The 12,720-nt window shown below is 50.0% G+C and overlaps 1 protein-coding gene across 2 annotated transcripts in view; it reads left to right on the plus strand.

Moving 5' to 3' along the window:
• Window positions 1–252: 252 nt before the first annotated feature.
• IQCA1 (IQ motif containing with AAA domain 1) overlaps window positions 253–12,720 on the plus strand; it is a 143,865-nt gene continuing 131,397 nt past the window's right edge. For both annotated transcript variants that reach the window (XM_035006796.1, XM_035006797.1), the window contains exons 1-2: window positions 253–263; window positions 9,437–9,761. In XM_035006796.1, the coding sequence (XP_034862687.1) occupies window positions 253–263; window positions 9,437–9,761 (336 nt within the window). The remainder of the gene's footprint in view (window positions 264–9,436; window positions 9,762–12,720) is intronic.

Consider the following 12,720-nt stretch of genomic DNA (forward strand, 5'->3'; position numbering starts at 1 on the left):
CCGCCTCGCGGCCACTGTAAGGTTCCCGAGCCTCCGGTGGCCAAGGGGACGTTCGAGCTCACCCCTCTGTGCCTGCGCGCTCTCGCCTTTTCCGGCCCAAAGCGAGAGGATAGCCCCGATCGCCGTCCGCCTCCTCCTGAAGGGCCTCTCCGTGGACGCCCCCGCTGGTGGTGCGGCGCCTGCAGCGGCCGCCCTTCGGGGCGAGACGGAAGAGCTTCCAGGCGGGCGAGGGAAAGAGGGAAAGTAGCCACCATGTCGAACGCGTAAGTGAAGGGCTGCGGGCTGAGAGCCCCGGGCGGGCGTCCCCGGACGGAAAGAGGGCTCGCTCTGCTGCTGTGCCTTTTCCTTCTCTGCCCTCCGCTCCTTCACGTTGGCAAATGAAGGCAGGCCCGGGACAGAGGACCAGGTTCTTGTGGACAAGGAGTGGCATGCGCTAGGTCTCCCTCCTCCGGGTCGCACGCCGCTCCGCCCGTGGGGATGAGCCCCCGTGAGCCCGTGGCTCGCGCCCTTGCTGCCGTCCTAGCGGAGCAGCAGCGCCTGAATTCAGGACGTTGCGCACATCGCCTGCTTCTTTTGTTCGTCTTTCCCAGTTACACGTGGATTGCTTTGTGGAAACACCCAGGCCCCGCATTAAGGGAGGAGCTTGAGGAAGCTCTATGGCACCACTCTGCTTCTCACAAGGAACCGCCGTGGGCGGTGGGCGCACCGGAAAGGGGGTGCGCCCAGCGCTTGTTTCGTTGGGTCCTCGCCGGGACCATTTAGGACGAGTGACGGGGCTGATCCTGCGGGCGCCGCGCCGAGTGTGGGAAATACGGCAGCGCGTGTGATCTTCCCGACACCCCCTAATGCAGGGCCTGTTAATACTGTTATTCCCATCGTACAGCTGAGGGATCGGGCGCAGAGAGGCCAAGTGGTTCATCCCGAGCAAGCGGGCGGTGCCATCCCAGCCTGCAGGCACGCTCTTACCAACCCTATTGGTAGGGGGGGAAATGAGAGCAGAGAGATCGGGGCTTGCTGAGATGCGGCAGGCGGGCAAGATAGGGAGCTCAGTTTGGGGCATGCCGAGTTTGAAGGGCCTACTGGAGGTCAAGTAGGCAGTTGAATATTCGAGCCTTGAGTTCAGGAGAGAGCTCTGCGTATGAAATATAAACTGGACAGGTGTTGGTATGTAGACGGACTTTACTGACACGGCATGAGTGTAGACAGAGAGAAGGGGTCATCAGGTGGTAAGAGACTGGGGAACAGAGACCGGCAAAGGGATCAAAGGTGTGATCCGTGAGGAGGAAGCAAAACGGGGGTGTTCTGGAAGCCAGGTGAACAGGAAGCAATGTTTCTGGGAGGAGGGAGTGACAGACTCAAACACTGCTGAGACAAGTCAGAAGAGAACCGAAGTGGGCCATCCGTTTAGCAAGGCGGGGTCCGCCGGTGCCCTTGACCCTCCTGGGGGATGGAGTAGGAAGGTTGCTGAGAGTGGGAGGGAACAGGAGGAGAGACAGTGAGCATGGCCAACCTTTTAAAGTTTTGCTATAGCTGGTGCAGGGAAATGGGGCCAGGAGACAGATTTTTTTGAAGATAGGAAGCAATGGCATGTTTCTTTGCTAAAGGAAAGGGGATGGTGAGGAGGACGAGGGAGCAGTGGGGTGATGTTGCTAGTGGGAACATGAGCTCCAGCAGGTGGCTCGAGGTCTTGGCTTTGAGGGAATTGAGGACGGTAGAGTCTGTCGGTAAATGCTATTCTTCGGTAGACACCTTGTGGGGTCCTGGAAAGATGGTGTAGGGAGTAGACGATGGGGACAGTGAGGGGCAGTGGTGATGCCACCTGATGAAATGAGGTGCAAAGCTAGGGGATGGGGCAGGGAGAATGATCTGGAAGTGGCGGTGAGGAGCAAGGACATTGACCCCACGCCCCGACAGCGGTTGGAGGAGTCTGGCGGAAAGGGAGCCTCTCTTGTGAGGGCTGCAGGGAAGGACAGCGGGCCTCCCTGAAGCAAGAAGGCCAAGGGAATATTCTGGAAAGAGGACAAACAGCTACATAGTATTGGAAGAATTTGAAGATTTATCCTATACAAAATATCTTGGGAAGAATTCTCATTTTGCAAGATTTAGATTTTTCGTCGAAGCACGTGGTATGTGTGAATAGTCCAGTCTTCCCTTCCCCCACCCACCTGGCTACAGAAAATCTGCCAAGCTATAGAAATAACAGTCTGGCCGTTTTCAACTGTCATATTCCGTCTTCTCTACCCACAATCCTCCTGACTTCAAAACCTGCAACATTTCTTGGTCATATGCTCAAGTCTGAAACCAATCATGTGCTTAAAAAAAAAAAAATTCTAAGTAGTCTCATGGATAAAATACCACCTTCTCTTTACAAGGTGCATTTAAAATTTCACGAACACTTTCACAGCTGTTATCCCATCCCACAGTAATCCCTTGGGGTGTCCAGAGAGGTGTCCTTATCCAGATTTGCCACTTGAGGAAGTGAAGGCACAAAGAGGCTGTGGCAAGTCTGAGACCCACTGCCTCAGGAGACAGCATGAGGTCTCCCCATGCCCATCAGCTGCAGCGCGGGCAAGAGACTGGGGTGTATGAGTGCCTGGACCATATTTGGCAGCAAGGAGAAGCGAGGTCCTGATGCATGCCTCCGCACGTGTGCACTTTGGAAACATGGTGCTGAGGGAAAGGAGCCAGACCACAAGGGCCACCTACTGTGTGGGCCCATTTATGTGAGACGCCCACAGTAGGCAGACGGATACAGAAATTAGATTAATGGTGGCCAGGGGCTGGGAGGAGGGGGGACAGGGGCTCCTCTTGGGGAGATGAAAATGTTCTCGAGTTAGATAGAGGTGGTGGTGGTGAATATACTAAAACCCACTGATTGGTGGGTTTAAAGGATAAAATTATGGAACGTGAATCATATCTCAATGATGTTCTTATTTAAAAAAAAAAAAATTTGCGGGCGCCTGGGTGGCTCAGTTGGTTAAGCGACTGCCTTCGGCTCAGGTCATGATCCTGGAGTCCCGGGATCGAGCCCCACATCGGGCTCCCTGCTCGGCAGGGAGTCTGTTTCTCCCTCGGACCCTCCTCCCTCTCATGCTCTCTGTCTCTCATTCTCTCTCTCTCAAATAAATAAATAAAATCTTTAAAAAAATTAAAAAATAAAAAAAAATTTGTCCTGTGACATCCCAGGTCTCACGTAATGTTCCCGGGCACTGGCTCAGCAGAAGAATGCAGGGACCGAGGGGCAGCGAGGCGGGGCGGGGCTCAAACCGGGCGGGGACTGCATGCAGGGGCAATGTGGGCTCCCCAGGCTGGCCAGGCTGAGTCACAGTGGCCAGGCCCTGGCGGTGCAGAGGCCGGTGAGGTTGTGGCCAGTGGGCGCACAAGGAGGAGCGTCAGGACAGCAGGGAACCTGGAAGGCAAGGACGCCAAGGTCAGTGTCCAGAGGAAAGGGTGATGATGCGGGGTGGGCTGGCTCACATGGCTGCCTGATATTTCCCATCACCCAGTGACCCGTGCCTGGTCGCTCCAGAAGAGCAGCAGGTGAGGAAGGAAGAGGCTGCCGCCCAAAGGCAGGACTTGGAAAGCTCAAGCTACCAGGAGAATCCTCAGCCCAGAGTTCCAGTGAGGGGTCAGCTCAGCCATGGCCCTGGAGGGGTTCCTGCCTCTTTGACCCTGGGCGGACGCCAATGAGTGCACAGAGCTAGGGCAGCAAGTCTTCCCCGGGCTGGGTCTGTCCCAAAGCGGAGTCCAGGCATTCCTAAATTCTGGGTGCGTTCCGTCCACCAATGTGGGTGTGGTTGCCCCTGGTGGAAGCACCATCTACGCAACATCCCTTGATCACGATGGGCGTGGGTCTCTGTGGGATTCAGGTCACCCCACCTGCACCCCACAAGGCAGCCTCCGTGGGGTCTTGCACAACCTTGGTGCTTACTGGCATGTTCAGTGCTTTGAAGTCTGATAAATGCCCCTTACTTTTCATCACTGACCCCAGCCCCACATTTAGAAATTATGACTAGATTTATTTATACAGACTCCAGTATATCATTCCCAGATTCTCGGTAATGTTAAATCTGCCTGTCAGTCTCAAGACTCTGCTTTCTTGGGGCGCCTGGGTGGCTCAATTTGTTAAGCAGCTGCCTTCAGCTCAGGTCATGATCCCAGGGTCCTGGGATTGAGCCCCACGTCGGGCTCCCTGCTCAGTGGGAAGCCTGCTTCTCTCTCTCCCTCTGACTGCCACTCTGCCTACTTGTGCTCTCTCTCTCTGTCAAATAAATAAAAACCTTAAAAAAAAGAAAATTTAAAAAAGAGTCTGCTTTCTTTTTTTTTAAGATTTTATTTATTTATTTGAGAGAGAGAGAGCATGAGAGGGGGGAGGGTCGGGAGGGTCAGAGGGAGAAGCAGACTCCCTGCCGAGCAGGGAGCCCGATGCGGGACTCGATCCCGGGACTCCAGGATCATGACCTCAGCCGAAGGCAGTTGCTTAACCGACTGAGCCACCCAGGCGCCCGAGTCTGCTTTCTTTTTATCTTGTCTCTCCAGCCTTCTGCCTGTTCTGATCCTCCGCAGCTAGCATTCTAGAATTTTCTTCAGTTACATCTTGTGTGGCTCCCACCATATTCATTCTTAGATGTTTAATCAGTAGTGGGAGAGGGGTTTCATTTTTCGTATTTTTCTCTGTGTTCAGTGTTTGTGGCTTTTATTGATGTCTTGCAACTTTGCTGCATAGTTGACTTCTTATATTTTGTTACCGATTTCCTTGGATTTTGCCACTGTGTCATTTACAAGCAGTTTCTTAAGTCTTTTGTGTGAATCCCTTTTCTGTCTGCTTGATGTTCTTTCACTCCTGTCTTTTAGATTTCTAGTGTGTCTCCTGAAAATATTTTTGGTCTCCGGTGTTCAGCGTTTTGAAGGGCTGACAGCATCTGTTCTTTGGGGTATGCGGGCGGTATTCTTAATCAGGCATATGCCATAAATTAAATTTATTGAGCATTTTCTTGTCATCTGTGGAAATAATCTTCAGTTTGTACCATTCTGTTGCTGTATTTAGCTCAGCTAGTCTTCATGCTGAACTCTCGCAGATTCCTGGGATGACCCCTCCCCGGTCAGAGGGAACCACTCTTTTGATCTGGGGCTGAGTCCTGTTTGCTAAGTGGGATTTCAGATCCGAGTTCTAAACAAAATTAGCCTGTAATTTTCTTCTGTAATGCTGTCCTGACAGGTTTAGGCCACAAAACAAACCACATGGCTTTCTGTTTTATGTGAACATGGGTTGGACAGCTGGTGTCACCCGTCAGGTCAGGGGAGACCTGAGTGTGCCGCCCCCCTCAGATGCTCGGAGTCTGGGCTTTGGTGAACCAGGAACAGGCTCAGCTTCTGGGCACCCTTCCCAGCTTCACCTCCCCCGGGGCAGATGCTTGATAAGCCAGCGTTCATTGTCCTGTTTGTTTCTGTCTTCCCCTCCCCCCTCCTGTTTGCCTGGTTTTTTAAGGTGCAGAAGGCAGAATCGCCACCATACGTGCGCCACCTGATGCTGGGACCCGTTGGGCCCGGAAGGTGTTGCCGTTACTGTTCTGGGATGGGGTCGTTTCTAATAGATAGTCATTTCTTCTGCAAGGACTGGCAAGTCCTGTGCTAACCAGAATCTAACTGCCCCCTGTAAACGTTCTCTCTTCATAAAGCCATCTGGCAGGATGTTCTTTCATTAGCGATATTTTTTTTTTTTTTAAAGATTTTATTTATTTATTCATGAGAGACAGAGAGAGAGAGGCAGAGGGAGAAGCAGGCTCCCAAGGAGCAGGGAGCCCGATGTGGGACTCGATCCCAGGACCCTGGGATCATGACCTGAGCCGAAGGCAGACGCCCAACCATCTGAGCCACCCAGGCGCCCTCATTAGCGATATTTTTTAAGTATGTCCAAGTTTGGAGACATCTGACACTCGCACCCCCCGGGCGGCGTGCCCAAGGCAGTATTCAGCATCCACACTCAGTGGAGGACTGTGGGGAGAGGTGTATATTCAACTGTAAATCTTGGCCCATCACAGCTACGCCACCTGATTCGTCACCCTCATTTGCTTTCACCCTGAAGAATGGGGGCCGCAAAGGGGCTCAGACTGTGAGCCCTGGAGCCAGGCTGCCTGGACGCGGGTCAGCTCTGCTGTGCCTCTGTTTGCTCCTCTGTGAACTGCGGGGATGGCAGCACCTGCTTGAGAGGGCCGTTAGGTTTATGAGAGCTGATACCTGTAAAGCGCTTAGGACGGTGACCAGCATTATGTACTTTTGAGCTGCTTGCATCCTCATCCTCATCCTCGTCCTCATCCTCATCCTCATCCTCGTCCTCATCCTCGTCCTCGTCCTCGTCCTCGTCCTCGTCCTCGTCCTCATCCTCATCCTCATCCTCGTCCTCATCATCTGAACCTGAAAGGCTCTTCTTCACCCACCGAGAGAACTTCTGACTTTTGGCCAAGGAGATGAAAGTCTCTCCTCTCTCTTCCAGGAACATAAAAATAAGAGATTTAAAAAAAAATGTTTTTTTAATGTTTTATTTAAAAATTTTATTTTTAGGGGCACCTGGGTGGCTCAGTAGGTTACGCATCCGACTCTGGATTTTGGCTCAGGTCATGATCTCAGGGTCCTGGGATGGAGCCCCGCGTGGGACTCTGAGCTCAGTCAGTGGGGAGTCTGCTTGTCTCCGTCTCCCACTGCCCCTCCCCCTGCTGGCACGCACACACTCTCTGAAATAAATAAATCTCCCTCTCTCTCTGAAATAAATGAAGAAATCTTAAAAAAAGTCTTTAATTGTTCTTTTAAGTTTGTATTACTTGGTAACAGACTAATATGTATTTATTATACTGAATAGTGGAAGAGTACATTTTAAAATAAAATGAAAATATCTTAAATTGAAAAACTAAAGAATTGGAATTTTTTTAATGCAAGTTGAAACTCTCTGCACCAGGAGCAGCGTGGGAGTGCACAGCAGAGAGCAGAGGCAAGCAGGAGGCCTGGCCAGGCCCTGGCACAGGGACGGGCACTGTGCTCTGGGATTGCTGCCCCAGCGGGGCCTGGTTCCAAACCAGCCTGGAGGACTGCAGCTGGACCCGCATGAAACCGGGTGGGATCGCCCTTCCCAGCAGGACGGAGGTGGAGGGCACGTGCCTACAGCCTGCCCTGGGCTGTAGTAAGACACCAGCTTCTCAGCTGGAAGGCAAGCTAAGGAACTCATAGGCACTCAGTATATATAAAGAACCCCCATAAACTAATAGACAAACAATCCAATGTAAAAACAAGCAAAGCAAATGGATAAACGATCTGAGGAAGAGAACTTGCAAACAACCCCTATGCAGGTGGATATTCAATCTCATTTGCAACCAGGTGAATGGACATTAGAATGTTGAGACTAAATTTCTCACCCATGATCTTGGCAAGAGTTATGATTATGTATTTTCTGGTGATACTGGTGGTTCTTTTATTTTTGGTCAAGGTAGAGGCGGTGGTACAGTGTAGAATAACGGTTCCAAGCCCAAGACGGGGCTCAGACACTGACCTCACCTCTGAGGAGCAGGCCACCTCCTCCCACCTCAGCGGGAGTAACAGGAGCCTTGTTCATGGAGCATGGCCAGGGTCACACCTAGCACAGGTCACAGCATGCGGTCAATTCCAGGAAGTAATGCTGGCAATTTCTCAGAGGGAAGTGTGGAGAATGAGTGAGGAAGGGCAGGTAGTGGGAGCAGAGCCGAGCACCAAGAGGGGATGCCCGCTAATGACCTTGGGAAGGTCGATGAGGGATTCCCAGTAAAACAAGGTGGATTTTATGAGCAATTTTATTTCCTGCTCTTCCTGAATCACCTCCAAAATGGCAATAGGGGATGTCAAAGGCTATAAACACACGAGGGCCAAGGGAACGTTACAGCATTTGCCAGGAGCTATCACGAGAACATAGAAGGAGGGAATGCAGATGAGATGAGGGGGGAAGAGGCAGGCATATGGGACCTGAGCGCCAGCAGAGGGGGAGGGAAGAAAAGCCCACCTTCTGGCAGAACCCTGGCAAGAGAGGAGGCAAGGTCTGGTCCTTCTGAGGTGGGGCTAAAGGTGGTAGGTCTGCCTAAGGGGCATTTTGACCCCAGAGAGCAGGTGCCCAGCCGCCCCCGTGCTGACAGAAGAGGCTCGTGCAGGCAGCCTGGACCTGGGGGTGCCACACACAGGTGAGAATGGGGTTGGGAGGCCAGGCTGGTGGCAAAGAGGAAGGGAGAGCCCTCACTCCCCTTGACCCACTGGCTCCATTCAGGCAGAGATTGAGCCCCCCCGGCCAGCACAAGAAAGACCTAATGGGTTGTGGGTTTCCCCCTCATCCCAGGGAAAGGGCCAGGATCCTGCCCACCCTCTCACCCCCGGGAGAGTTAATAAGCCTCTTCCCAGACACACTGATCTTTCCATTAGCCTTTCATCTGATTCTGGGACATAAAGAGAGCCAAAGTCACCCAAAATGTCAACCAAAATTCTGCCTTGGATGTGTTGGTCAGAGTCCAGGCAGGAAAAAGATGGCACCCTCAGCAGGATGGTTAAAAAAGGGACTGGCAGAAGAGATGGAGACAGAGTCTCAAGGAACCGACGAGGGTCATGGGGCGCAATGCAGAGCGGCTACCACCCTGAGCCTTTGGTAGAAGGAGGCTCCCAACCGTGTGCTGAGCCACCAGGGAGGCAGTGGGAGAGGACAGACCTGCATCTCACTCTCCTCTGCCCTCCAGCTCCCTGTCTGCTCCACAGACCTAGGGGCCGGCCTCCCACGCCAGCCATGCCTTGCTTCTTACGTCCCATATTATGGTTCTCAGGTTCACAGTTATTGCTTAGAGCTGTAAGTCATTCACTCTCCACTGCAGGGACTAGTCCGCTGGGAATACACTGCAGTTTATTTATTCGTTCTCTTATTCATATACAGTTGGTTATCTCCTTGTTCAGGCTATTATAAAGAAACGCTTTTATGTTCATTGTAATACAGATTTACAAGAGTTTCTCTGGGGAATGATTGTTCATTCAGAGGGTCTGCCCGTGTTTGACTTTACAAGGTGGTGCAGAATTACTTTCCAACGTGGTTGTTCCAACTCATAGCCCACCAGCTGTGTGTGTGGACAAGTCAGTGGAAAACTCTGGCTCACAGCTTCTTCATCTCTGAAATGGGTGTAATCATGCTGGTTTTACAGGTACGGTGAGGAATCACTCTCATCACTGAGGTGAAAGGATTTTTAAGCTGCGTAGGTGATAATGATAGCGGCGGTCATGTCCGAAAATCACGTGCACCTCAGAAGAAGACATAAATGGTCTAAAGGGAACTGTACTCCGTGCTCCAGGTTCACATTTGATGCCGTGTCACCATTTGTTATTCCAGATGCCCATTTTGTATGGCTCACAAAGGAATTTGCACTTATTCTCTGTCTTTCCCCAGAATGTATAATAAGATGTGGCATCAGACCCAAGAAGCCCTCAATTCTTTGCTTGATAAAGAGTCTCAGAACACGATGGAATCACAAAGCAATCAAGTTTTCATCTTCCAAATGTTGGCCACCTTCTACATAAAATACGTGCAGATCTTCAGAAACCTGGAGGATGTCTATGACCAGATCGTCCACCCGCAGAAGCGAATATTGATCCGAAAAATACTGGACGGAGTGATGGGTCGCGTCCTGGAACTGAAGAATGAAATGGTGGAATTGGAATTAACGGAGTTTCATTATTTTGATGACATCCTACAGGATCTAAAGTTGGCTCCTGTAAGTACTCAGCTTTTTCTCTTATCCGTTCCTTGTTATTTTAAATAAGCTATGTAGGTCTCTAACCAATTTTCTACAGACTTTCTAGACATCTTTGCTGGTTGTTGTATGAAAAGTTGAAGCGTTGCCCCTCAGCTGGGCCATACCCCCCTGGACAAGGATTGGGTCCCTGTAGTTTTGGGCACAGACAAATCTTCACACAGCCCTTGGGTCCATCGGACACTGAAGTTGTTTTCTTCCTTGTCACCATGGTGTCTGCCCAGATCTGTTGGCTGGAGTAGGCCATCTCTTCCATAAATATCCTGGGACACAAACCCTCCCGATTTCCAGTCGAAGTGCCCCTACTTCTGTTTCCAAAGGAGATCTCCCTCTGGCCTCTGCTTCCCATCATCTTCTTCAGGATGAGCAGCCTATTGGTTACCAGTTCTTTCTTCCCAGATGGATGTGTTTCCTCCTCTGCTTTGGGTCTTTGGTGACTCGGGGATTTTTGGCAATAGGCCTTTGAGCCTCAGATAAGAAGGAAGGGCATCCTCCCTCTCTGATGCCCTGGAGCTGTGAGCATTCTGCCCCACTGCTGCCCTCCCGACCTTCACTGCCAAACACCCAGGGTCTCTTCTGACGCACTGTCTGGCCGAGTCTGCCAACGCCAGTGGACAGACAGCTCACTTCAGTGTCACGGTCCTGGGAGCTCACTCTTCATTTTGAAAGGAACATTTCCCGAAAATAAAATTAAAAGGAGACAGTGTTCAATTTTCTACCTGGTGTTTAATGCCTCTTCCTTTTGAAAATATTTGGGATTCTATCAAGTTTATGTTTCTTTCTGGAATAGACTTTCCTAACATTATTACTGCACTTCATTAGAATGGACTCTAAGGAATAACTAAAATGATTAGAACGTGAAGATCACTCCAAAACTTTTGTGTTTATTGCATTCGTTTATAAGAGTGTGGATTAAAGCACCAGATTTTTTCGATTAGGTGTACTTTACTCACCCATGTGAGTCTATCAGGAACACCTGAGGATAAACATGAAATCAAATCATTAAGTCATATCCCTAAATTGAATTAACAAAGTAATATAAAATGTGTTAATTTAATGCCAAGACTATTAAATAATATTCTCAAAGCTGAAGAATAAGAAATTTATGAAATTTATGTGGTGGGCTCCTTCAGATTTTCTGGTTCACCTGGTTCATCTTCTCAAAGGCCATGAGCACTGAAAGGGGTGAGGAATGAGGGACATTGTCCAGGAACCTTTCCTGGTGGGAGACTCTCAACTGTGTTTTCCACCATTTCCGAAGGGTGAACGGTGAGCCACATGATGACACTGGGGCACGTCCAACAGCAGCAGCATGGACCCCAGAGCTGTGCCGGGCCAGGGAGACACATGTGTGCCATCTCTGGGAGCTGCTACGTGGCTCAGTTCTGCACCCCTGTCAGGGCCTCCATGGCTGCCACCTGCACAACACACAGCTCTCCGTACAATATGACCCACAGTCCGACCACAGCTGGTCAGTTCGGGGATGGGTACTGGTGGCTGCACCAGGCAATCCTTCCCTCAGAGATTCTGAAACTGAGACAGAGACACCAGTTCCTGTCTCGGAGTCTGAACTTCGGGCTCCCAAATTTGTGAGTAGTTGGAGCCTTTGTTCTGAGATGCTCAGAAGAATGAAGAAAGCTGCTCTTGAGAGTGAAGGAGGGAGAGAACGAGAGAGAGAGAGAGAGAACAAAACAGACTCACCAAGAGGAGCAGAAGTAAATGGCAGAGTCCTGAAAGCATCTTCATCCCTGGACACATCCCTGCTGATGAGGAACTCTCCACTGTGTTCCTGCCCTAGGTCCACGAAGTCTTAAGTCCATCCATCAGTGTCCCCTACGGCTAAACTAACCGGAAGAGTGTTTCTGCAGCCTGCCATGTAAGGAGCCTTCCTAATAGGTCCCTGATATAGAGAAACGTGTCAGGGAGAGAGGGAGTTTCTCTGCCATAAGAAGTGTCCTTGATTCCACCCCGTAGAGGATGGAAACTCCGTTAGTCTAAGAAAATTTGGTTTTCAAAAACAGTTGCCACCTGGTACTGATATCGTCTCACCAAGTCCTAAAAAAAGACACCCCTTTACGGGATAATGCTTCTTTAAGGGAAGGCCTGTTCAAAATCCCCTGGATGGGGGAGAGGGTGTGGGGAGTTACACCAGAATGGGAAGAAGGGGAGCTGACCTTGAGGACCAGAACCTTAGCTTTGCCAGGCCAACTGGTCTACCAGAGGCAACCAGGAGTGTCTGAGAGTCTAGGACAGTGTTTCTCAATGGGGGTGCCCAAGGGCCCATCCCATACCCCCGAAAAACACTTCTATACTCCTGATTGTTGAACTTGGGCTGGTAAACCTTCGTGTGACCTCCACTAACTGAAATACTTGGTAATATGCATAAATGAAAAAACAGAAGTTGATATTTATTGCATAAAAAACAAGTTTCCTAATAAAGCAAATGAACTTTACCAATAATTTTTGTAATTTGGGGTAATTTAGGTAAAAATAAGAACAAATTATTAGGGGAAAAATGTGATCATTTACATGCAAGTAATGATACTGATGATAACTTATGAGATTGAATTCAAAGATCTCTACATCACCATGCTTTGCTATCTTAGTCTGCATTATTATTTTAGGTAGGCTGAGATGATATTATGTTTCTTTAAAGACCTTCATTAAGTTATCATTAGTTAACTGAGGATTAGCTGATGTGGGTTCTCAAGTTTTACTGTAATGATTAAAACGAGGGCCATGGTGATGGTTTTTTCTTGTGACTTTGTGTCTCCTCAACGGTAATGAATTCTCTTCACGCCACCTACCTCATCACCTCTTAAATCAGGATGGGAGGTAAAGTGCGTCTCTTTGATGTGCAGTCCTTACTGCATAGCTTAGATGGATTTGAGTCCTGGAATTGTGACAAAAGTGGCAGTTT

This window comes from Mirounga leonina, unplaced genomic scaffold (assembly GCF_011800145.1).
Source record: "Mirounga leonina isolate KUSES-001 unplaced genomic scaffold, KU_Mleo_1.0 Mir_151, whole genome shotgun sequence".
Lineage (NCBI taxonomy): Eukaryota > Metazoa > Chordata > Mammalia > Carnivora > Phocidae > Mirounga > Mirounga leonina.